At 59.8% G+C, this 24,515-nt stretch overlaps 1 protein-coding gene across 1 annotated transcript; it reads right to left on the bottom strand.

Annotated features, from left to right (window-relative positions):
• Window positions 1-1,722: 1,722 nt before the first annotated feature.
• On the bottom strand, window positions 1,723-22,663 carry DPF2 (double PHD fingers 2). The gene is given in 13 exon segments (XM_086481433.1): window positions 1,723-1,787; window positions 2,390-2,414; window positions 2,416-2,472; window positions 7,324-7,436; window positions 8,827-8,955; window positions 9,234-9,371; window positions 11,599-11,640; window positions 12,885-12,963; window positions 13,441-13,533; window positions 15,087-15,250; window positions 15,398-15,505; window positions 18,617-18,777; window positions 22,632-22,663. Coding segments are annotated over 13 exon segments (1,206 nt in total).
• Between the last annotated feature and the right edge of the window lie 1,852 nt (window positions 22,664-24,515).

Below are 24,515 nucleotides of genomic sequence, written 5' to 3' on the forward strand. Positions count from 1 at the left end.
CCGTGACGGGGTGGGGGGGGGGGTGGGGGGCGGGGGGGGGGATGGGGGCGAAGCGTTTTTCCCTCTGCACCGTGTGGGAGCAAGGGAAACCCCCCAAATCGAGGGGTTTTGCCCCGTTTTGCGCCAGCTGGAGGAGGAGGTGGGGGAAAACCCCCAAAACGGAGGGATTTTGCCCCGTTTCGTGCCGGCCGGAGGAGGATGTCGGGGTGTAAGGCCTCGTCTGGGGCTGGGCGGGGGGGGAGGGGGGGGATCGGCCGGGCTGCGGGGAGCATCCTCTGAGGCGGGAGAGACAAGAAACGATAAAAATGGGGAGGAAAAAAAGGAAATAAAAATAAAACCAGACAAAAATCCCCCCCCCCGCCCCCCAATCAAAAAATGAACAAAAAATCAGCAAAGGAACAAAAAAATCAAGAACAAAAAAATCAAGAAAGGAACAAAAAAAAATCAAGAAAGGAACAAAAAAAATCAAGAAAGGAACAAAAAAAATCAAGAAAGGAACAAAAAAATCAAGAAAGGAACAAAAAAAATCAAGAAAGGAACAAAAAAAATCAAGAAAGGAACAAAAAAAATCAAGAAAGGAACAAAAAAATCAAGAAAGGAACAAAAAAAATCAAGAAAAGAACAAAAAAATCAAGAAAGGAACAAAAAAATCAAGAAAAAAAACAAAAAAAATCAAGAAAGGAACAAAAAAAATCAAGAAAGGAACAAAAAAAAATCAAGAAAAGAACAAAAAAAATCAAGAAAGGAACAAAAAAAATCAAGAAAAGAACAAAAAAATCAAGAAAAGAACAAAAAAATCAAGAAAAGAACAAAAAAAATCAAGAAAAGAACAAAAAAATCAAGAAAGGAACAAAAAAAATCAAGAAAAGAACAAAAAAATCAAGAAAGGAACAAAAAAAATCAAGAAAGGAACAAAAAAAATCAAGAAAAGAACAAAAAATCAAGAAAGGAACAAAAAAATCAAGAAAGGAACAAAAAAAATCAAGAAAGGAACAAAAAAATCAAGAAAGGAACAAAAAAATCAAGAAAGGAACAAAAAAATCAAGAAAGGAACAAAAAAATCAAGAAAAGGAACAAAAAAATCAAGAAAGGAACAAAAAAAATCAAGAAAAGAAAAAAAAATCAAGAAAAAAACCAAAAAAAATCAAGAAAGGAACAAAAAAAATCAAGAAAGGAACAAAAATTCCCCCCCAACGTGACCCTGGCTGGTGCGGGGCTCTGAATTTTCCCAAGAAAAGGCTGGAGGGGGGCGTGGGGGGTGGGGGGCGGGGGGGGGGGGGGGCAAGTCATTTTTTTGGCACGCCGCCTCGCCAGGGAGGCGCCGGAGCGGATTGGGGGGCGCCTCGTTTTTGGGTGGAAACCCCTGGGAACCGGCGCTGGGAAGGGCAGGGCTGTCCCGTCGTGTGTAGCGGGGGGGGGTGGGGGGGGGTGTCCCCCCCAAAAGCCGTGTCCCCTCCCCCACCGCGGGGGCGGGAGAAAGCGAACGCTGGCGCGGCGAGAAGGGAAGAAACCCCCGGCGCCCCCTCCCCGAGCGATAAAACCCCCCCGCCCCAAAAATCAACCGGGAAAAAAAAAAACCACAACGGGGAAGGTTTTAAAAATGAGAAAACGAAAGAAAAAGAAAGAAAAAGAAAGAAAAAAACCCCAAAAAAAGAAGATAACCCGCGTGAAAGGAGGGCACCGGGGAGCGCGGCGGCGGCGGCGGCGGCGGCGGCGGCGGCATCAGGAGCTGTTCTGGTTCTGGTAGATGGACAGCAGATCCAGACACAAGTGGCAGCTCCAGCTCCCTGCGGAGAGAAGGACGCGGGGGTGGGGCGGCTTCGCCCTCGTTAGGGCTTCGTTAAGGGTCGCGGCTTAATTAGACGTAGGGAGGAAGCGCGGGGGGCGGTTTGGGGGTTTGGGAAGCGTTTCGGGGTGTGGGGGGTGTGAACCCACGAGTCGCCGCCGTTGCCCTCCTCCTCGTTAACCTTCAAGCGAAGGCAGCCAGGGAAAGAGGGCGGTAATTAACCGCTGGGCTAATTAACGAGGCGCCGGGGGGTGTGTGTGTGTGTTTTTTTTGGGGTTGGTTTTGGCGGTTTTGCCTCGACGCCGTGAGTCGGCACGAGAGGAGGAGGAGGAAGGAGAGCGATTCCCCCGCGGCCCGACCGGCCGGTAACGGCGATATTCCGGGGCGTCGGCGATGGGTTTTGGGGCGGGAAAAGGCTTTTCGGCGTCTCCAGCGGAGCAGGGAAGGAATAACGAGGGGAAAGACGCGGATGGACGCCGTCGTGACAAATCCTCCCCCCGCAAATCCCCGGGGAGGAGCGGGGCTGAGGAATATTCTGGGTCGAATTCGGCTCGTTTGGAGCCGTTTGGGAGAGGGGGGAGGGCGGGGAAGGGGGACACTCACCTTCGGGGGGCTCCGACATGGGGGGGGGTCAGACAGTACATGTGGTAGCCGCGGTCGCAGTCGTCGCAGAAGAGCAGCTGGTCCTAAGCCGAGGGCGGGGGGTGGGAGAAACGGGGGGAAATTCGGATGATTCGACACGGTTTTTGGCTCGAGGCCAACGCGGAGGGGACGAGCGTCCCGCTCCGTCGTCCTCCCAGCTCTGTCGGAGCGACCGGAAAGACAGCGCTGGGTCCTCTGGGCTAAAAACCATCTTTTCCCCCCCAAAAAAAAAGGTTTTTACTATGTTCTACGGGCTATGAAAGCCCCAAGGTTTCCCCCAAAAGTCTCCTGCAGACCATCAAAAGCCCAAAGATTTCCCCCAAAACCTCCTGCAGACCATTAAAAGCCCAAAGATTTCCCCCAAAAACTCCTGCAGACCATCAAAAGCCCAAAGATTTCCCCAGAAAACTCTCCAGGGTCCTCCAGACGATGAAAGCCCAAAGATTTCCCCCAAAAGTCTCCTGCAGACCATCAAAAGCCCGAAGATTTCCCCAAAAAAAACTCTCCAGGGTCCTCCAGACTATGAAAGCCCAAAGATTTCCCCCAAAAAAACTCCTGCAGACCATCAAAAGCCCAAAAATTTCCCCCAAAAAGACTCTCCAGGGTCCTCCAGACGATGAAAGCCCAAAGATTTTCCCCAAAAGTCTCCTGCAGACCATTAAAAGCCCAAAGATTTCCCCCAAAAGACTCCTGCAGACCATCAAAAGCCCAAAGATTTCCCCCAAAAAGACTCTCCCATGTCCTCCAGACGATGAAAGCCCAAAGATTTCCCCCAAAAGTCTCCTGCAGACCATCAAAAGCCAAAAGATTTCCCCCAAAAAGACTCTCCAGGGTCCTCCAGACTATGAAAGCCCAAAGATTTCCCCCAAAAGTCTCCTGCAGACCATTAAAAGCCCAAAGATTTCCCCCAAAAAGACTCTCCAGGGTCCTCCAGACGATGAAAGCCCAAAGATTTCCCCCCAAAAGTCTCCTGCAGACCATCAAAAGCCCAAAGATTTCCCCCAAAAACTCCTGCAGACCATCAAAAGCCCAAAGATTTCCCCCAAAAACTCCTGCAGACCATCAAAAGCCCAGATTTCCCCCAAAAACTCCTGCAGACCATCAAAAGCCCAAAGATTTCCCCCAAAAGTCTCCTACGGACCATCAAACGCCCAAAGATTTCCCCCAAAAAGACTCTCCAGGGTCCTCCAGACTATGAAAGCCCAAAGATTTCCCCCAAAAGTCTCCTGCAGACCATCAAAAGTCCAAAGATTTCCCCCAAAAACTCCTGCAGACCATTAAAAGCCCAAAGATTTCCCCCAAAAACTCCTGCAGACCATCAAAAGCCCAAAGATTTCCCCCAAAAACTCCTGCAGACCATCAAAAGCCCAAAGATTTCCCCCAAAAACTCTCCAGGGTCCTCCAGACGATGAAAGCCCAAAGATTTCCCCCCAAAAGTCTCCTGTAGACCATCAAAAGCCCAGATTTCCCCCAAAAACTCCTACAGACCATCAAAAGCCCAAAAATTTCCCCCAAAAAACTCTCCAGGGTCCTCCAGACTATGAAAGCCCAAAGATTTCCCCCCAAAAGACTCCTGCAGACCATCAAAAGCCCAAAGATTTCCCCCAAAAGTCTCCTGCAGATCATCAAAAGCCCAAAGATTTCCCCCAAAAACTCCTGCAGACCATCAAAAGCCCAAAGATTTCCCCAGAAAACGCTCCAGGGTCCTCCAGACTATGAAAGCCCAAAGATTTCCCCCAAAAGTCTCCTGCAGACCATCAAAAGCCCAAAGATTTCCCCCAAAAACTCTCCAGGGTCCTCCAGACTATGAAAGCCCAAAGATTTCCCCCAAAAGTCTCCTGCAGACCATCAAAAGCCCAAAGATTTCCCCCAAAAACTCCTGCAGACGATTAAAAGCCCAAAGATTTCCCCCAAAAACTCCTGCAGACCATCAAAAGCCCAAAGATTTCCCCCAAAAACTCTCCAGGGTCCTCCAGACGATGAAAGCCCAAAGATTTCCCCCCAAAAGACTCCTGCAGACCATCAAAAGCCCAAAGATTTCCCCCCAAAACTCCTGCAGACCATCAAAAGCCCAAAGATTTCCCCCAAAAGTCTCCTGCAGACCATCAAAAGCCCAAAGATTTCCCCAGAAAACTCTCCAGGGTCCTCCAGACTATGAAAGCCCAAAGATTTCCCCCCAGAAGTCTCCTGCAGACCATCAAAAGCCCAGATTTCCCCCAAAAACTCCTGCAGACCATCAAAAGCCCAAAGATTTTCCCCAAAAGTCTCCTGCAGACCATCAAAAGCCCAAAGATTTCCCCCAAAAACTCCTGCAGACCATCAAAAGCCCAAAAATTTCCCCCAAAAAACTCTCCAGGGTCCTCCAGACTATGAAAGCCCAAAGATTTCCCCCCAAAAGTCTCCTGCAGACCATCAAAAGCCCAAAGATTTCCCCAGAAAACTCTCCAGGGTCCTCCAGACATGAAAGCCCAAAGATTTCCCCCAAAAGTCTCCTGCAGACCATCAAAAGCCAAAAGATTTCCCCCAAAAAGACTCTCCAGGGTCCTCCAGACTATGAAAGCCCCAAGATTTCCCCCAAAAGTCTCCTGCAGACCATCAAAAGCCCAAAGATTTCCCCCAAAAACTCTCCAGGGTCCTCCAGACTATGAAAGCCCAAAGATTTACCCCCAAAAGTCTCCTACGGACCATTAAAAGCCCAAAGATTTCCCCCAAAAAGACTCTCCAGGGTCCTCCAGACTATGAAAGCCCAAAGATTTTCCCCAAAAGTCTCCTGCAGACCATCAAAAGCCCAAAGATTTCCCCAAAAGTCTCCTACGGACCATCAAACGCCCAAAGATTTCACCAAAAAACTCTCCAGGGTCCTCCAGACGATGAAAGCCCAAAGATTTCCCCCCAAAAGTCTCCTGCAGATCATCAAAAGCCCAAAGATTTCCCCCCAAAAGTCTCCTGCAGACCATCAAAAGCCCAAAGATTTCCCCCAAAAACTCTCCAGGGTCCTCCAGACTATGAAAGCCCCAAGATTTCCCCCAAAAAAGACTCAAACATCTTCTATACGCTATAAAATCCCAAAGATTTCCCCCAAAAAGCCTCTCCCATGTCCTACAGACCATTAAAGCCCAAAGATTTCCCCCCAAAAAGACTCAGACGTGTTCTACACACTATAAACCCCCAAAGATCTCCCCCAAAAGGCTCCTACGGACCATTTAAACCCCAAAGATCTCCCCCAAAAGACTCTCTGGTGTCCTACAGACGATTAAAGCACGGATTTCCCCCCAAAAAAGGCCCCTGACGCGTCCTACGGGCTTTGCACCCCCCCTTCTCTGTGGGGCTGGACGAGATGACACCCCGGGGCGTCCTCAGGGGGTTCCAGGCTCCTTCTGGGGGGCACAGATGTCATTTTGGGGGCACTCCCACCGCTTTGGGGGCAGCTCCGCCGCTCCTGGGGGCACTCCCGCGATTCTGGGGGGTAATCACGTCGTTTTGGGGGCACTCCTGCCGCCTGGGGGGGGGGCGCTCCTGCCATTTTGGGGGCACTCCTGCCATTCTGGGGGGCAGTTACGTCATTTTGGGGGCACTCCCGCCATTTTGGGGGCACTCCTGCCATTCTGGGGGGCAGTTATATCATTTTGGGGGCACTCCCGCCATTTTGGGGGCAGTTCTGCCATTCTGGGGGGCACTCCCACCATTCTGGGGGGTAACCACGTCATTTTGGGGGGCACTCCTGCCATTCTTGGGGGCACTCCCGCCATTCTGGGGGGTAACCACGTCGTTTTGGGGGCACTCCCGCTGTTCTGGGGGGGGGTTCATCCCACCATTTTGGGGGGCACTCCTGCCATTTTGGGGGCACTCCCGCCATTCCGGGCGGCGCTCCCGCCATTTTGGGGGGCGCTCCCGCCATTTTGGGGGCACTCCCGCCATTTTGGGGGCACTCCCGCCATTTTGGGGGCACTCCCGCCATTCTGGCAGCGCGCTCCCGCCATTTTGGGTGGCGCTCCCGCCATTTTGGGTGGCGCTCCCGCCATTTTGGGGGCGCTCCCGCCATTTTGGGCGGCGCTCCCGCCATTTTGGGGGGCACTCCCGCCATTCCGAGGGGGCACTCCCGCCATGTTGGCGGCGCTCCCGCCATTTTGGCGGCACTCCCGCCATTCTGAGGGGGCACTCCCGCCATTTTGGGGGGCGCTCCCGCCATTCTGGGGGGGCGCTCCCGCCATTCTGGGGGGGCGCTCCCGCCATTCTGGGGGGGCGCTCCCGCCATTCTGGCGGCGCTCCCGCCATTCGGGGGGGCGCTCCTGCCATTCCGAGGGGGCGCTCCCGCCATTTTGGCGGCGCTCCCGCCATTCTGGGGGGCGCTCCCGCCATTTTGGGGGGCACTCCCGCCATTTTGGGGGGCGCTCCCGCCATTCTGGGGGGGCGCTCCCGCCATTCTGGGGGGGCGCTCCCGCCATTCTGGCGGCGCTCCCGCCATTCGGGGGGGCGCTCCCGCCATTCCGGGGGGCGCTCCCGCCATTTTGGCGGCGCTCCCGCCATTTTGGGCGGCGCTCCTGCCATTTTGGGCGGCGCTCCCGCCATTCTGAGGGGGCACTCCCACCATTTTGGGGGGCACTCACTCCCGCCATTTTGGGTGGCGCTCCCGCCATTTTGGCGGCGCTCCTGCCATTTTGGGTGGCGCTCCCGCCATTTTAGCGGCGCTCCCGCCATTCTGGGGGGCGCTCCCGCCATTTTGGCGGCACTCCCGCCATTTTGGCGGCACTCCCGCCATTCTGAGGGGGCGCTCCCGCCATTTTGGGCGGCGCTCCCGCCATTCCGGGGCGGGGTAACCACATCATTTTGGGGGGGGGGGGGACACACAACACTCCCACCGTTGGGGGGGGGGGGGGAGGGGGCGGCTGACTCACGTCGTTCTCGGAGGTGCCGCAGATGTTGCAGCACTTGCACTCGATGCACTGCCAGCGGTACGTCTTGACGGCCGCCATCATCACCGGCGTGAACTGCAGGCAGGAGGGGTGCCCTGCGGAGCGGGCGGGAGGCGGGTGAAGGCCGCGGTGAGGGGGGGGGAAGGCAGCCCACGCCACCACGGAGCTGGGAAAACATCCCCCACCCCCCCCCCGCCTCCGGGTGGGAAGAAACCTCCTTCTCGCCAGCTCTGACCCAAACCGGGGAGGGTTTTGGCGAGGGGGGGGGTTTTGGCGAGGGGGAGGGTTTTGGCGAGGGAGAGGGTTTTGGCGAGGGGGAGGGTTTTGGCGAGGGGGGGGGTTTTGGCGAGGGGGAGGGTTTTGGCGAGGGGGAGGGTTTTGGCGAGGGGGGGGGGTTTGGCGAGGGGGGGGGGTTTGGCGAGGGGGGGGGGTTTTGGCGAGGGGGAGGGTTTTGGCGAGGGGGAGGGTTTTGGCGAGGGGGGGGGGGTTTGGCGAGGGGGGGGGGTTTGGCGAGGGGGGGGGTTTCGGCGAGGGGGAGGGTTTCGGCGAGGGGGAGGGTTTCGGCGAGGGGGAGGGTTTCGGCGAGGGGGAGGGTTTCGGCGAGGGGGAGGGTTTCGGCGAGGGGGAGGGTTTCGGCGAGGGGGGGGGGTTTGGCGAGGGGGGGGGGGTTTGGCGAGGGGGAGGGTTTCGGCGAGGGGGAGGGTTTCGGCGAGGGGGAGGGTTTCGGCGAGGGGGGGGGTTTCGGCGAGGGGGGGGGTTTCGGCGAGGGGGGGGGTTTCGGCGAGGGGGGGGGTTTCGGCGAGGGGGGGGGTTTCGGCGAGGGGGGGGGGGGTTTCGGCGAGGGGGGGGGTTTCGGCGAGGGGGAGGGTTTCGGCGAGGGGGAGGGTTTCGGCGAGGGGGAGGGTTTCGGCGAGGGGGAGGGTTTTGGCGAGGGGGGGGGGTTTTGGCGAGGGGGGAGGGTTTTGGCGAGGGGGGGGGTTTTGGCGAGGGGAGGGTTTTGGCGAGGGAGAGGGTTTTGGCGAGGGAGAGGGTTTTGGCGAGGGGGAGGGTTTTGGCGAGGGGGAGGGTTTTGGCGAGGGGGAGGGTTTTGGCGGGGGGGGGGGGTGGGAGGGGGGGGTTTGGCGAGGGGGGAGGGTTTTGGCGAGGGGGAGGGTTTTGGCGAGGGGGAGGGTTTTGGCGAGGGGGGAGGGTTTTGGCGAGGGGGGGGGGTTTTGGCGAGGGGGGGGGGTTTTGGCGAGGGGGGAGGGTTTTGGCGAGGGGGAGGGTTTTGGCGAGGGGGGAGGGTTTTGGCGAGGGGGAGGGTTTTGGCGAGGGGGAGGGTTTTGGCGAGGGGGAGGGTTTTGGCGAGGGGGAGGGTTTTGGCGAGGGGGAGGGTTTTGGCGAGGGGGGAGGGTTTTGGCGAGGGGGGGGGTTTTGGCGAGGGGGAGGGTTTTGGCGAGGGGGGGGGTTTTGGCGAGGGGGGGGGGATGGTTTCCTCGCCCTTACCCGATCGCCCGCAGTCCGAGCACGACACCAACTCCTCCGGTTGCCCCGTTTTCTTGTTGATTTTGGAGTCGCCCAGGCAGAAATCGCAGTAGTTGTTGGGCAAGGCCAAGCCGTCGGGGCCTTTCTTGGCTGGAAGAGCAGAGCGGGAAGGACCGGCTCAGCCGCGGGAGAACCCTCCCACGGCACAAACCCACCCCCCCCGCCCCCCCCAGGCGCTCGGAGCGGCTTTTTTGGGCGCCCAGCGCCGGGGTGACGCCGTGGGGCTCAAACCCTCCCCCGCCGGGGGGAAGGGAGGCCGCTGGCTCGCAGCTCCGGCCCGGGCGATTTCCCGCCTTTTCCGCCGCTCTCGACACACGGAGGGGGGTTTTGGCGGGAAGCGGAGGGGGAAGGGGGGGCGTTTTACTCACATTTCTGCTCCTCCGACCGCTGCGACACGGGAGTGGGGGGCTGCGAATCGTCCTTGTCGTCGCCTTCTTCCTCGGCCAGGTGGGAATGAGCGTAGTGGTAGCTCAAGCCCGGCCGGTTCTTGTACCGTTTCCCGCAGACTACGGAGAGAAACGGGGGGGGGGGGGGGGGGGGGGAAAAATCTGAGCAAAACCCGGCAGAGCGCGAGGCCCCGCACCCCGAATCATCCAGCGTCCCTCACGCTCTGAGGGCAGACGGCTGCTCCCCCGCTGCCCCCCTCCCCAAAAATCACCTGGAATTAATGAAAACCCCCAAGGAAGACCCGAACGAAGGAGCTGAAGGCTCCGGAGCGGAGCCCGGAGAGGCGCCGCTGCCGCCTCCTCTGCGCGTCCCACGGCAGGAGGCCGAAGCCGATTTGGGGGGGCGATGGGTGCCCCCCCGCGCCCGGCTGACGACGGCAGCTCGTTTGCAGCCCCCGGGGCAGGAGCGAAACCACGGGGGGGGGGGGGGATCAACCCAAGCGGCAAAAACCAGTTGGAAAGATACTGGGAAGGGGCGGAGGGGGGGGCTTTTCCCACCCAAAAGCCACCTCGTCAACCAGCCGGGTCAGAATCGAGGGGAAACTCCTTGGTTTTGGGGGATCCCGAGGGAAAGGGCAGCGGCCACGGGCACGTCTCGGCTCCGCTCCCTCCTCGGCCCCACCTGCCCCGAGCGTGAAATCGCCCCAAACGCCGTCGTTTCGCCCCGTTTCTGCAGGGTCAGGAGTTTCCCCCCTCGGTCCGGCCGCAGGCGCATCTTTGGGGGGGGGGGGGGGGGGGAATCTCCGAGCTCCCACGGACCAGGGAAGCACCTTCCCTGCCGGGCAACGGGCTCCCAGTTCACCCTCACTGGTTTTCTGGGATCTATTTTGGCAGATTTTTAGCGGCGAGGCTCCGAGGACACCCCGAAACCCCCGGAGAGGCGCGGGGCAGGACGAGCACGACGCCGGCGCCGGCCTCGCGCCCTCCTAGCGGGAGCGGAGCAGGGAGGCCGGCCCGGCACGAGGACGGGGTGAAATCCCCCCCCAAAAAAAGAGCCAGAGGGGGATTTACAGGGCCCGGCGGACAGATCTAGCGACGGATTTCCCCCGCATCTTTCCGCAAACGAGGGGAGGGGGAAAAAAGTCGCTTTGGGACGAGATTTCCTGCGCTTGGAGCTTTTCTGGAACATCCCAGACCTTCCTGGATCCACTTCCAGGTCGGGAGGAACCCCACCGGGGCACGTTCCCCCTCTCCCGCCCTCGCCTCGCTCCCAAAATCAGGCGGGGGGGCGGGGGGGGGTAGGGGAGAAGCCCGGCTGTCTGCTCACCCCCAACAAGAGCCCGACGTTGGGGTTTTTTGGGACAAATCCGCAGAGATTCCCGCCGGGACAACGGGGTCCGGGGGGGGAGACGCTCGCTGCCGCGGGGCCCACGCTCGGCCTCGGCAGGTCGGGAACGGCTCGGCCGAGCGGGGGAGGGGAAAAGCAGCCCGAAAAACACCAATTACAACCTCATTACACCCAATCCGGCCTCGCCAGGAGGGCACGACGGGGTCGGCCCCGTGAGCAGCCGCGCGGAGCCGGCGGTTCCTTCCCTGCCCCCCCCCCCACCCCCCCCCCCGCCTCCTCTGCAGCGGGGGGGGGGGGGTGGTTTCAAATTGACCTTTTTCCCCCCCAAAACCAGGCAGGCTGCTGTCGAAACACGACTCGGGTTCCCTGCCCCGCGGCGAGGAAGAGGAAGAGTTCCGCCCGACCCGTTTCGGGGCTTTTTTTTTTTCGGAAAGCCCAAAGGTGGGACTTTGGGAGCGAGGGCGGCAGCGACGGCCTTTGGCACCTCTCAAAAGGAAGGCGGCGCATCCCGGGGGGGCGACTCGGGAGCGAGGGGAAGGGGGTTTGGGGGCGGGAAAACACCGGGGAGGGGGGGATGTGGGGTGTGTTTTTTTTTTTTCCCCCCTCCCCTGCCGCCGCCGCGGGGATGAACCTTTGTTTTCCCTCTCGGGAGGCCGCCCCGCCGGCACGCACGACCGCCCTTCCCGGCTGGAAAAGGGTCAGGCGAGCCCGGCGAGGAGCCGCCGATACGCCGGTGCCGGCGGGGAGGCCAGCTCTGACGTCGCTCGGTGGCCTTTGGCTTCTCCCTCCCGCTTTCTCCCGCGTGTGGCCCCGTCCCCTTCCCGACCCCTCGCCCCCCTCGCCTCGCGCCCCCCCCCCTTTTTGCCCCCCCCCCCCCCCCCCCCCCCTTTCCCGCAGGCTCCGGCAAGGTTTGGTGAAAAATAACAACAACCACAAAAACGTTTCAGGAGAGGAAAAGGCAGGAAGGAAATAAAAAAAAGCAGACAGAGAGTGGACTACCTCGATCGGGAGGTTTCAAGGTATGCTTTTGTTTGTAACTATCTGAAACACAGAAAGAGAGTCGTGAGAAAACACACACGCCCCAGGCCACGCACACGCACCCGTGCCAAGCGACAGACGGACTCTTAAAACAAGAAAAAAGGGGAGGAAAAACACAACTACCGGGGTTGGGGGAGGGGGTGGTGGGGTTTTGTTTTGGAAGAAGCTAGTGGCAGCTGCTGCAGGACAGGAGGAAGAAGAGAGAAAGGTCGTTTCGAAGCCTCGCTTGCCCCTTTGGGTTTCTTTTGCTCCGTTTCACCTACTAAATCGCGGGGTTTTTTCTTTTTTTTTTTTTTTTTTGCCTTTTTCCCCCCCCCTCAGCTTGAGGAGGAGGAAGCCTCGGCAACGGGCCGGGGAGGTCCGCCCTCGGAAATCCAACCCCCGCGCCTCCTGGAGCGGAGGAGGAGGGTTTGGGTTTCGCCGGAGCAGGCCCGGCGCACGGCGCCGCGTTTCGCAGCGGCCAACTCCTGAGTCGGCTCGAACGAGGCAGGAGAGCCCGAAAATCGGGGCGGAGGGAGGGGGGGAGTAAGGGCTGGCGGCCACAAATCCAACTCCGAAGGCGGTTGGGAAAACGGAGGGGGGTGGGGGGTGTGGTTTATCCCCGGGGGTGGTTTATCCCCGGGGGTGGTTTATCCCCGGGGGTGGTTTATCCCCGGGGTGGTTTATCCCCGGGGGTGGTTTATCCCCGGGGGTGGTTTATCCCCGGGGTGGTTTATCCCCGGGGGTGCTTTATCCCCGGGGTGGTTTATCCCCGGGGTGGTTTATCCTCGGGGGTGCTTTATCCCCGGGGGTGCTTTATCCCCGGGGGTACTTTATCCCCGGGGGTGGTTTATCCTCGGGGGTGCTTTATCCCCGGGGGTGCTTTATCCCCGGGGGTGCTTTATCCCCGGGGGTGCTTTATCCCCGGGGTGGTTTATCCCCGGGGGTGGTTTATCCCCGGGGGTGGTTTATCCCCGGGGGTGGTTTATCCTCGTTTCTACATGCCAGGGGGGAGGGGGAGCGGCGGCGCAGCCCTTCGCTCGGAGTGAGACGACCCTCCAGCCACCTTCGATCGGGGGAAGGAGGGCTGAGAGCGCGAGGGGTTCAAACCCACCCCCCTCCTCCCCTGGATGTCTACATCGACTTCTTTTTTTTTTTTGCGCTTTAAACCCCAAATCCCAGCAGAGAAGCGGATGGAGCCGAAAAGCAACGCGGCCCGGCCCCGGCTCCCGGGCGCCACGCGGCGAGGAGCGGTGGCTCGTACTCACTGTCGCAAGCGTAGGGTTTGTCTCGGTCCTCCAATATCGCCGCGTCCAGCTTCTTGCGAGCCCCTCCGACGCCTTTGCCCTGGGAAAAATGAGGGGGGGGGGGGAAAAAAGCCAAGGTTGAGGCAAAATTCGCTCCCAAAAGGCTCCCGGGCGACGCGGCGGCAAAAAGCGCGATCCAACAGTGCCACGTAGTGGGCGCAGCCCGAAGCGGCCGCTGGGCGCGAGCGGCGAGGACACCCACGGATCCCTCGGGATCCCCAGCGCGTCTTTCCCCGCGGGAGATCGCTCCGCCGTCCCCTCGCCCCCACGCGGAAGGTGGCTGTCGGTGACCAACGCTCGTCAGCGGTTTAACGACCGGGGGTTATCCAAGCCCCCCGATGTTGTTTTCTGCCCACGAGGTTATCCAAGCCCCCCGCGTTTTCCCCGCCACGGGAGGTTCAACACGGACAGGGTTGAGCCCCGGCAGGCGTCGAGGCTGTTTCAGCCCCGGCAACGTCTCGGATTTGCCCGGAATCGCCACCAAAACAAAGCCAGGACCCAGCCGGCCCGCCCTCACCTTGGCTTTCCCCTTCCCTCTCCGCTTCGGCGTATCTTCCTCGTAGTCTTCATCGTCCAAATCGTCCAGGAAATCATCCGGCTCGAGAATCCGCTAGGGAAAGAGGAGAGGGGTTATTGCCGATAATCCTCGGTGCAGACCGAGACGCCGCCTTGGGTCGCCCGTCAGCAGCCGAACCCCTTAAGACCGAAGGAGGAGAAAGGCTGTGAAATTCTGGGGGGAGGGAGAAGGGATCTGGTCTATTTTATCCCCCCCCCCAAAAAGCCACGGGAAGGGCCAACGTGGCGCGAAGGCGCTTGAAGAAAAAGTCATCGAGGAAAAGGCAAAAAGAGATGAGGCTGGAAAAGCTTTTCAGGCTCAAAAGCGGAGAAAAGGCCGGGAAGAGGAAAATAGGGGGTTTTATCCACGGGGGGAGGGTTTTATCCAGCTCCAGACTTCAACAGTCTTCCTTTTCCCGTATTCTGGGGCCAGAAATCTCCCTTTTCCCATATTTTGGAGGGCAGAAATGTCTCTTTTTCCATACTCTGGGGCCAGAAATGTCCCTTTTCCCGTATCCTGGGGCCAGAAATGTCCCTTTTCCCGTATCCTGGGGCCAGAAATGTCCCTTTTCCCGTATCCTGGGGCCAGAAATGTCCCTTTTCCCGTATCCTGGGGCCAGAAATGTCCCTTTTCCCGTATCCTGGGGCCAGAAATGTCCCTTTTTCCGTATCCTGGGGCCAGAAATGTCCCTTTTTCCATATTCTGAGACCAGAAATGTCCCTTTTTCCATATTCTGGGGCCAGAAATGTCCCTTTTTCCATATTCTGGGGGCCAGAAATGTCCCTTTTCCCATGTTCTGGGGGTCAGAAATGTCCCTTTTCCCATATTCTGGGGCCAGTAATGTCCCTTTTCCCATATTCTGGGGGCCAGTAATCTCCCTTTTCCCATATTCTGGGGGCCAGAAATCTGCTTTTTCCCATATTTTGGGGCCAGAAATCTCCCTTTCCCCATACTCTGGAGGCCAGAAATCTCCCTTTTCCCATATTTTGGGGGCAGAAATCTGCTTTTTCCCATATTTTGGGGCCAGAAATGTCCCTTTTCCCATATTCTGGGGGCCAAAAATCTCCCTTCCCCTGAATTCCGGGGCCAGAAATCTCCCTTTCCCCGAATTCCGGGGCCAGAAATCCCCCTTCCCCTGAATTCTGGGGCCAGAAATCCCCCTTCCCCTGAATTCTGGGGCCAGAAATCCCCCTTCCCCTGAATTCTGGGGCCAGAAATCCCCCTTCCCCTGAATTCTGGGACCAGAAATCCCCCTTCCCCTGAATTCTGGGGCCAGAAATGCCCCTTTTCCCAAATTTGGGGGCCAGAAACCTCCCTTCCTGAGAACGAGAGGAGTTTCTAACGGGAAGGGAACATCCACCTGCCTCCACGACCTCGCCGGAGGGAGCCAAAACCCAGGCCTCCCGCTCCCTGGTCGCCCCACGAAGCCGGCAGCATCACCTCTGCCCTCCCCAAACCCATCCCAAATCCTTCTGCCGCGGCTAAAAGACGCGGAGAAGACCGAGGGGAAGAGCCAAGGGGTGGAAAATCCGAGCGGCGGCCCCGCAGCCGCCTTCCCCGGCGAGGGGAAGAGCCCCCGCCGCCCCTTCCCGCCGCCCCTGCCGTACCTTCCGCGCGCGGCTGTTGGTGACGGGGAACTCGCCCAGGCTGTCGTCGTCGATGCGGGGGTCCGGGAGGGAACGTTTCTCCAAGGGGTCGGTCCTCAACAGGGCTTCCAGGCTGCTGCCGTCCTGAGAGATCAGCCCTTCCTTCTTCAGGCTCTGCTCGGCGTCTGCGCGGAGCCGGCGGGGCGAGAGGGAAGAGCGAAAATCCAGGGGAGGGGGGGACGGGACACGTCGGCACCAAGGGGTGGTGCCAAGCCCCTTCCCCCCCCAAAAAAAAAACCCCCGTGCAGAACGCGGCGGTGGGAAGGATTTACCTGGTTTGATGGAAGGGAAGGAAAGCCTCGGGTCTTCCGGAGGATGAGCACGGCGTTTCTTCCTCCAGCGGCGCGCGGGGTAGGAGTAGAGCTGCCCGGCGGCTAAACCTGTCCTCAAAAAACCCCCCAAATTATCAGAGGTGTGTTTGGGGGGGGGGGGGCTGGGGGGGATTGGGGTCTGGTTTTGGGGGGGTTTGGGGGGATTTGGGTCTGGTTTGGGGGGGATTGGGGGGATTTGAGTCTGGTTTGGGGGGATTTGAGTCTGGTTTGGGGGGGCTTGGGGGGATTTGGGTCTGGTTTTGGGGGTGCTTGGGAGGATTTGAGTCTGGTTTGGGGGGGCTTGGGAGGATTTGGGTCTGGCTTGGGAGGATTTGGGTCTGGTTTTGGGGGGCTTGGGAGGATTTGAGTCTGGTTTTGGGGGGGCTTGGGGGGATTTGAGTCTGGTTTGGGGGGGCTTGGGGGGATTTAGGTCGGTTTGGGGGGATTTGAGTCTGGTTTGGGGGGTGTTGGGGGGATTTGAGTCTGGTTTGGGGGGGCTTGGGGGGATTTAGGTTGGTTTGGGGGATTTGAGTCCGGTTTTGGGGGGCTTGGGAGGATTTGAGTCTGGTTTGGGGAGGGGCTTGGGAGGATTTGAGTCTGGTTTTGGGGGGGCTTGGGGGGATTTGGGTCTGGTTTTGGGGGGCTTGGGGGGATTTGGGTCTGGTTTCGGAGGATTTGGGTCTCGTTGGGGGGATTTAGGTCGGTTTGGGGGGATTTGAGTCTGGTTTTGTGGGGCTTGGGGGGATTTGAGTCTGGTTTTGGGGAGCTTGGGGGGATTTGAGTCTGGTTTGGGGGGGCTTGGGAGGATTTGGGTCTGGTTTTGGGGGGCTTGGGAGGATTTGGGCCTGGTTTTGGGGGGGCTTGGGGAGATTTGGGTCTGGCTTGGGGGGGATTTAGGTCGGTTTGGGGGGCTTGGGAGGATTTGAGTCTGGTTTTGGGGGGCTTGGGGGGATTTGAGTCTGGTTTGGGGGGGCTTGGGGGGATTTGGGTCTGGCTTGGGAGGATTTGGGTCTGGTTTTGGGGGGCTTGGGAGGATTTGGGTCTGGCTTGGGGGGATTTGGGTCTGGTTTTGGGGGGGCTTGGGGGGATTTAGGTCGGTTTGGGAGGATTTGAGTCTGGTTTTGGGAGGATTTGAGTCCGGTTTTGGGGGGCTTGGGAGGATTTGGGTCTGGTTTGGGGGGGCTTGGGAAGATTTGAGTCTGGTTTTGGGGGGCTTGGGAGGATTTGAGTCTGGTTTGGGGGGGCTTGGGGGGATTTGGGTCTGGTTTTGGGGGGCTTGGGGGGATTTGGGTCTGGTTTGGGGGGGCTTGGGAGGATTTGGGTCTGGTTTCGGAGGATTTGGGTCTCGTTGGGGGGATTTAGGTCGGTTTGGGGGGATTTGAGTCTGGTTTTGGGGGGCTTGGGGGGATTTGAGTCTGGTTTTGGGGAGCTTGGGGGGATTTGAGTCTGGTTTGGGGGGGCTTGGGAGGATTTGGGTCTGGTTTGGGGGGGCTTGGGAGGATTTGGGCCTGGTTTTGGGGGGGCTTGGGGAGATTTGGGTCTGGCTTGGGGGGATTTAGGTCGGTTTGGGGGGCTTGGGAGGATTTGAGTCTGGTTTTGGGGGGCTTGGGGGCATTTGAGTCTGGTTTGGGGGGGCTTGGGGGGATTTGGGTCTGGCTTGGGAGGATTTGGGTCTGGTTTTGGGGGGCTTGGGAGGATTTGGGTCTGGCTTGGGGGGATTTGGGTCTGGTTTTGGGGGGGCTTGGGGGGATTTAGGTCGGTTTGGGAGGATTTGGGTCTGGTTTTGGGGGGGCTTGGGGGGATTTGGGTCTGGCTTGGGGGGATTTGGTTCTGGTTTTGGGGGGGCTTGGGGGGATTTAGGTCGGTTTGGGAGGATTTGGGTCTGGTTTTGGGGGGCTTGGGAGGATTTGGGTCTGGTTTTGGGGAGCTTGGGGGATTTGGGTCTGATTTTGGGGGGGCTTGGGGGGGATTTGGGTCGCTTTTGGGGTGATGTGGGTCTGGTTTGGGGGGGGCTTGGGGTGATGGGGGGGTTACAGGGGTGGCTTCTGTACGAAGCCGCTAGAAGTTTCCCCTGGGTCGGACAGAGGCGACGCCAGCCGGCTCCACGACGGACCCGCCGCTGGCCAAGGCCGAGCCCGTCGGCGACGGCGTTTTTCGCCTCCGGGATGACGGGTTTAAGAGAGCGAAGAAGCGGTTGGGCAGCAGGAATCGCAGCGAGCGAGAGGGGTGAGAACGTGGGAGAGAAACCTCCCGCGGGCAGGGCAGAAGGAGGGGCAGGAGATGCTCCAGGCGCCGGAGCAGCGATCCCCCTGCGGCCTGGGGTGAAGACCCCGGTGAGGCAGGCTGTCCCCCTGCAGCCCGTGGGTGGGGGAGCAGAGGACTGCCTACACCCCGGGGAGGGCCCCCACGCCGGAGTAGGGGGATCCCTAAAGGAAGCTGTGATCCCATGGGAAGCCTGCACCGGAGCAGGCTCCTGGCAGGACCCGTGGGGGGAGAGAGCAGCCCCCGCTGGAGCAGGTTGGCTGCTGGTGACCCCGGGAGGGGGGGCTCACGCCGGAGCAGTCAGTTCCCGAAGGACGGCACCCCATGGAGGAAACCCACCCTGGAAGAGTTCATGGAGAACTCAACCCATGGGAGGACTCACGCTGGAGAAGTCATGGAGACTTTCTCCTGGGAGGGGGGACCCCACATCGGAGCAGGGGAAGCGTGTGGGGAATCCCCCCCCGGAGGAGGAAGAGGCGGCAGAAAACAACAGGGCGATGAACTGACCCCAAACCCCATTCCCTGTTTTCCCCCCTGTGCCGCTGGGGCGGAGGAGGGAGGAAAATCGGGATCAAAGTTAAGCCCGGGAAAGGAGGGAGGGGTGGGGGGAAGGTGTTTCAAGATTTGGGTTCATTTCTCATTCCTCCTCTCTGAGTTAATCGGTAATAAATGACGTTTCCCTTCAGCCGAGCCTGTTTTGCCCGTGGCGCCGAGTGATCTCCCAGTCCGGATCCCAACCCCACGAGCCGGCTGGTATTTTTCTTCCTCTCCCCTGTCCAGTCGAGGAGCGGGAGCGATAGAGCGGCTTTGGTGGCCACCTGGCATTTTGGCCAGGGTCAACCCGCCAACCCTCGTGCGCGTGTGTGTGTGTGTGTGTGTGTGTGTCCCCGCCCCCAGCCCAGCGTTTTCCCGGCGGACCTGGCCCTCGGTGCCGTTTCTCCATCCAGATGTAACAGTTGCTTTGGGCCACCCCGGTCTGGGAGTCGAGGAACGGGAGGCGGACGCTCCTCTCGGCGCACAGCCGGGCGTTGTAGTTGTGGCACTGCTCCATGGCATCCCTGTAGTACTGTTCCCCCAGGCTGGGGGGGGGGGGAAACACAACAAGAGGGGTTCAGCGCTCACCCCAAGCCACCCCGAGCCCCAATTCCAGCCCCGGCACGCGGCCGCCCTTCAGTGCCACATCCCGACGCTCCTTCAACCAGAGGCCGCGGCCGGAACGCCGGGGACGGGGACGCTGAGCTCTTCCCGCCGCGCCAGGGGACGAGCTGCGAGGCTGTTCGGCGGCTGGAGGCCGAGTTTTCCCCTCGCCGGCGCCGGGCGAGGAGCCGCGCTCGTTCCCCGTACCGATACCCCTCGATTTTGGGGCTGAAACGAGCGCACGGAGCCTGAGGAGCCCCGGAACCCCCCCACGCTCCCGAAAATCGCTCGTTTAGACGAGAGAACAACGAGCCAAAAGACGCCCCGGTTGCCTGGGAGGAAGCACGTGAAACATCCTCCCCGGAGACGGGGAAGAAACGGCTTCGTCGCGGGGTTTTCATCCCAGCGCCAGTCGGACGCGCGGGGGGAGACGGCGAGAGGAAACCCAGCGGGCGGAGAAATAACTGAAAAGCAGCAGATATTGGTCAAAAGGGAAGGTGGGGACGGCCACGCTCGTGTCCCTGACGGAGAGACGGGGCTGGGTCCCAGCAGCCACTCCCGGAGGGGGAGCGGTGGCCCAGCAGCCATGAAGAGCGACGAGAAAAGTCCCAAATTGCCTTTTTTTTTTTTTTTTTTCTTTTTTCTCCTCGCTGCTGACTGCAGAGGGAGCCCAAATCCCGGGTTCGGGGGATGGGAAATCCCTCCCGGAGCTTTTCCTTTCCTCCCAAATCCCCGCGTCGCTCCTCGAGGGCTCGATTGGCGCCCCGCCAACCGAGCCCTACAACCCCCTCGTAGGTCCAGGCGGAGGAGGATGGCGCGGAGGGGGGAAAACTTGGGGTTCCTGGTAAGATAAACCCCAAAAGAGGTCAGTTGTCCAACTTATTTCCCTCCTGCTGCCTTGATTTCAGAGCCTGGGGGGCAGGAGGGGGCAGAATGAAGTGAGCAGCCCCCCCCCCCCCCCCCCCCCCCCCCCAACCCATCACTGGCCGTGGTTTAACCGCCAAATAACGGAGGGCTCCTGGGCCGGGGGGGAGAAACGCGCCGCAAACGCCCGAGCAAAGAGCTAAGGGAGGCGGCGGGAACGGCTCTACCGAACCCGGTGACGGCTCCCGGCGGACTCGGCGCAGCCCAAGAGCCGGCGGCGGCTGCCGAGCGCGTCGCCGGCGCCCTCCGAAGCGGCTCCCAGCGAAGCGCGGCGCGGCCGAGGAAACAACCCGGTGGTTTGACGCGTCGTCGGGATGGAAGAAAACAAGGTGACTCCCTAAAAGGGCCAGGAAAAGGCGAAGGGGGAGGGAGGGGAGCGATTTAAAGCCCCCCCCCCCCCCCCCAGTTGCCGGAGGAGGCTGCGCTGTCCCAACCGCCGCCGCCGCTTGGAGAAAAAGCCGGGAGGGGGTCGGTACCAAGCTCTGCGCCGGCGGAGGTACGAGAACAGCGCAGGGAACGGCTTCAAAAAGGGGAAAAAAAAACCCAAATCCTGCCACGTTCCTCCCCACCGTCCTCGCTGGCGAGCGGGAGAAACGCGGCCTCAAATCCCGCCGGCGGCTTCTCAAAGAAACCAAATCCGCTCGCGCGATGCCGGGGAGGGAAGGGGCTGCTTCACGTCCTCACCGAGCGCTGCGGAGCCCCAGGCGCGGGGATTCGGGGCAAAAAGAGTCTGAAAAAGGTGGTTTGGGACTCGGGGTTTGCGCCGCTCTGGGAAAGGCTCCAAGAGAGGGGTCCCAAAACGGCAGCGGCACGCCGCCCCGCGCCCTCCGGCAGCGTCACTGACGCGAGATGGACGGACTCCCGGCCGTCCCGTCTCTTAACGAAGCCCAGCTCGTTAGAGGAGACCCCAGCGCCTCTTAACGAGCCCCCGTCTCATCAGAGGAGACCCGGGGGGGGGGGGTGTGGGGGTGCAAGTCGTACCCCGTTTCGCAGCGACGCCCCACGGACAAGGAAAGTTTCAGACAAGAGTGCGGGAGGGATACGACGGTGCCGGAAGCCAAGGGGTCGCCGGGTAAAGGGAGACGCCAAAAATCCGCGGGAGAGTCCAAAAAACAAAATCCTAGAAATGCCAAAAGTCCTCAGGAAAACCCAAAAGCCCTCAGGGAAAAGCCAAAAGTCCTCAGGGAAAAGCCAAAAGTCCTCAGGGAAAAGCCAAAAGTCCTCAGGGAAAAGCCAAAAGTCCTCAGGGAAAAGCCAAAAGCCCTCAGGGAAAGCCAAAAGTCCTCAGGGAAAAGCCAAAAGTCCTCAGGAAAACCCAAAAGCCCTCAGGGAAAGCCAAAAGTCCTCAGGGAAAAGCCAAAAGTCCTCAGGGAAAAGCCAAAAGTCCTCAGGAAAACCCAAAAGCCCTCAGGAAAACCCAAAAGCCCTCAGGAAAACCCAAAAGCCCTCAGGAAAACCCAAAAGCCCTCAGGAAAACCCAAAAGCCCTCAGGAAAACCCAAAAGCCCTCAGGGAAAAGCCAAAAGTCCTCAGGGAAAAGCCAAAAGCCCTCGGGAAAAGCCAAAAGCCCTCGGGAAGAGCCAAAAGCCCTCGGGAAGAGCCAAAAGCCCTCTGGGATATGCCAAAAGCCCTCTGGGAAAAGCCAAAAGCCCTCGGGAAAAGCCAAAAGCCCTCGGGAAGAGCCAAAAGCCCTCGGGAAGAGCCAAAAGCCCTCTGGGAAAGCCAAACGGCCTCTGGGAAATGCCATAAGCCCTTCGGACAAGCCAAAAGCCCTCTGGGAAAACCAAAACTCCTCTGGGAAAACCAAAAGCCCTCGGGAAACGCCAAAAGCCCCCGGGAAATGCCAAAAGCCCCCGGGAAGAGCCAAAAGGCCTCTGGGAAAACCAAAAGCCCTCGGGAAGAGCCAAAAAACCCGTGGTGAGACGCCAAAAAGGCAACAAACATCTCCAAGCCCCCATATCCCACCCTAGCTGGCTGGGCCTCCCTTATAGAGATCTATAGGGGACCTCCTGCCCCCCCCTTGCTATAGGAGGTGGGTAGTGAAGGGCTATATATGTTGCCAAGGATATATATGCCCCCGGCCCCCCGTGTTGTAAGGCTGTATAGGGGATGGACCCCTCCCATCACAGGCCCATATGGGGAGGGGAACCTCTATAGCTCTCACAAGGGCATACTGAGGAGACACACCCCCCCCCCCCCCCCGCCCCTATAGAGTGCAGCCATATAGGACCATAAAGGACGGACCCCTCTTCCCCCAGGAGGCCCCCCTATGGGGCCGTATAGGGGGGCGCCTCACTCCTAGGGCCACCCACACAGGGGACCATCCACACGCAGGGCTCTAGAGAGCTCCGCCCCCCCACTGGGCCATATGGCGGGGGTCTATAGGGCCCCTCCCAGGGTCATACAAGGGGAAATTCCCACTCTACCGGGCCCCCCTTATGGGAGTAAGACCCCCCCCCCCTCACAGCGATGACTTCCCTCCCCCCCCCCCCCCCACTTTTACATGGGAGACCCCCACCCTTTGGACACTTATAGCCCCCCCCCCTCCAAGGAGACACCACCCCCAGGGTTCTATAAGTCCCTTTAAGCTCCATATGGGGGGGGGGGGGGGGGTGTCCCCCCTCACGGAACCGTATGGAGGGATTCTACGCACTCCCCCCCACCCCAGCAAAGTTCACCCCGAACAATGAACGCGCCCCCCTCCCTCCCTCCCCCCCCCCCCCCCGCCCGCCCACTTGGTCCCACCCGCGACACAGAGGCGCGGGAGAACCCCGCTTCCCGCGCCGGGCTGGACCGCACCATTATCCCCCCCCGGGGGGGGGGGGGGGGGGGCGGGGGGAAAGTGGGGGGGGGGGGGGGTTAGACGCACTCACAGCTTCACCACATTCTGTACCACCGCCGCCATCTTCCCTCCGCCGCCGGGGCCCTGCGCCGCGCCGCGCGCATGCGCGGGGGGAGTTGGGGCGACGAGGGAACAGCCGCTCTGCGCCTGCGCAGGAGCGCGACTGCGCTGGTCTTTGCGGGTATGCGCAGTCGCGCCTTCCCCCCCCCTCCCCACACCCCCACTCCACACCCCCCCCCCCCCCCCGTTGCCATCTTGCGTCGGCGCATGCGCGGAGTGCGCTGCTGTCAGTGCGCGGCGCATGCGTGAGCCTCCCCTAACGCCCGCCCCGCGGCGCTACCTGCGCGCATGCGCGGAGGGAAGGGCGGGAAAAGCTGAGGGGAGAGGCGCGAAGGCGGGGGGAGGTGGACGAGGAGCAAAAGGGAAACGGGAGGGGGGAGGGAAATGAAGGAAAAGGGGGGAAACCAGAGGGAAAAGGGGCAGAGTGAGGGTGCAGGGAGGGGACGGGGGAGGGAAATGAAGGAAAAGGGGGGAAACCAGAGGGAAAAGGGGCAGAGTGAGGGTGCAGGGAGGGGACGGGGGAGGGAAATGGGGAGGGAGGATGAAGGCTGGTGGGGAGGGAAAGCCAGGGGCAAAATTGAAGGGGGGTAAACGAGAGTGAAGACCTGAAGGAAAAGGGGCAAGAATGGAAGGGGGAGGGATGGGAAGGGAGATGAGGAAAAGGGGAGTCAGGGCAAGGGGGAGGGATGAACGGTGTTTGGATGGGGGGGGGGGTAAGGAAGGAGGGGTGCGGCAGGCTGGGGGGGGTGAAGGATGCTGGGAGGAGGTGGCACAAAACAGGGGTGAAGGTCGGGGGAAGGTGAAATGAGGTTCGTCCCCCTCAGATCTCAAGATTTCACTACAGGTGGTTTTGGTTTCAGTGTGTGGTGCCGGCACAACAGCCGTGCCCCAAAACTAACACCACCAACACCCCCCCCCTCCCCAGCCCCTTTATCCTTAGAAATTCGTGTAAAAAAAATAATTTTTTGAGCTCTTTCCCCTTTTTATCAAACGTAAATTAACCAAAGATCTCAAAATTCAGCCCACAGGGCAGAGGGGCAGACGCAAGGTCGCTCACGGTGAGCGTGGCTTGTCCGGTGCCGCCTTCCAGGTGAATTCCTCTCTATTTTTCCTTTGTACTTCCACTTTCCGCGTTTGGTTTGGGTTTTTTTTTTTTCCCTGTTTGCTGGGAAATTAGCTGAAAAAAAAATTCCGTCTCCAAGGTTATCCAGCGCTTTAAACCTTCCTCTCCCTCTGCCCTTCCTCCTCTTAATCCCCCGCCCGCTGTTATTCGCGTGCGCGCAGCCACTCGCCTTTCCTGCCCCGTCAATAAAAATCAACGCTCCGGCGCCGTGATTAACGGTCGCGCGGCGCCGGCTCCAGGCGGGGCGAGGCGGGGGGTCAAACGCCAAATGTCGGCGTAGGCGTTTGCCGAGTTGATTGTGTCGTTAATCCACTGCCCGGAAATCTTGGGATAAGGGAGAAGTTGCGGGGTAGGTAGGACGGCCAACAGCCGAGCATCCCAAACCGTCCGCTTGTGTCCGCCCGTTGCCCACCCTGGAATTAATTAAACCCTTCGTTGACTTATTTTGCTTTAAACCGCCCCGAAAAAGCGAGGGAGAAAGAGGTTGATCGGCACGTGCCGGCTGAGTCACAGCAGGGAACAGCCCGAGTGACTCACGCTTCTTAGAACAGAGAATAAGGAAAAAACCCCAGGTTTTAGCAACAGCCATTTGCGTAAATCGGCACTTTGAGGAGCGATTAATCCATCCGCTGGTTTGTAGCTAATGGAAGGAGCAAAAATGGGGAGAAACGGGGATTTTGGCCGTTGCCGCTGCGGCGTTATTTCCAAACGTGCGGAAGCTGCCAAGATCCG

The sequence above is a fragment of the Leptosomus discolor genome, unplaced genomic scaffold, assembly GCF_034619465.1.
Source record: "Leptosomus discolor isolate bLepDis1 unplaced genomic scaffold, bLepDis1.hap2 HAP2_SCAFFOLD_180, whole genome shotgun sequence".
Taxonomy (NCBI): domain Eukaryota; kingdom Metazoa; phylum Chordata; class Aves; order Leptosomiformes; family Leptosomidae; genus Leptosomus; species Leptosomus discolor.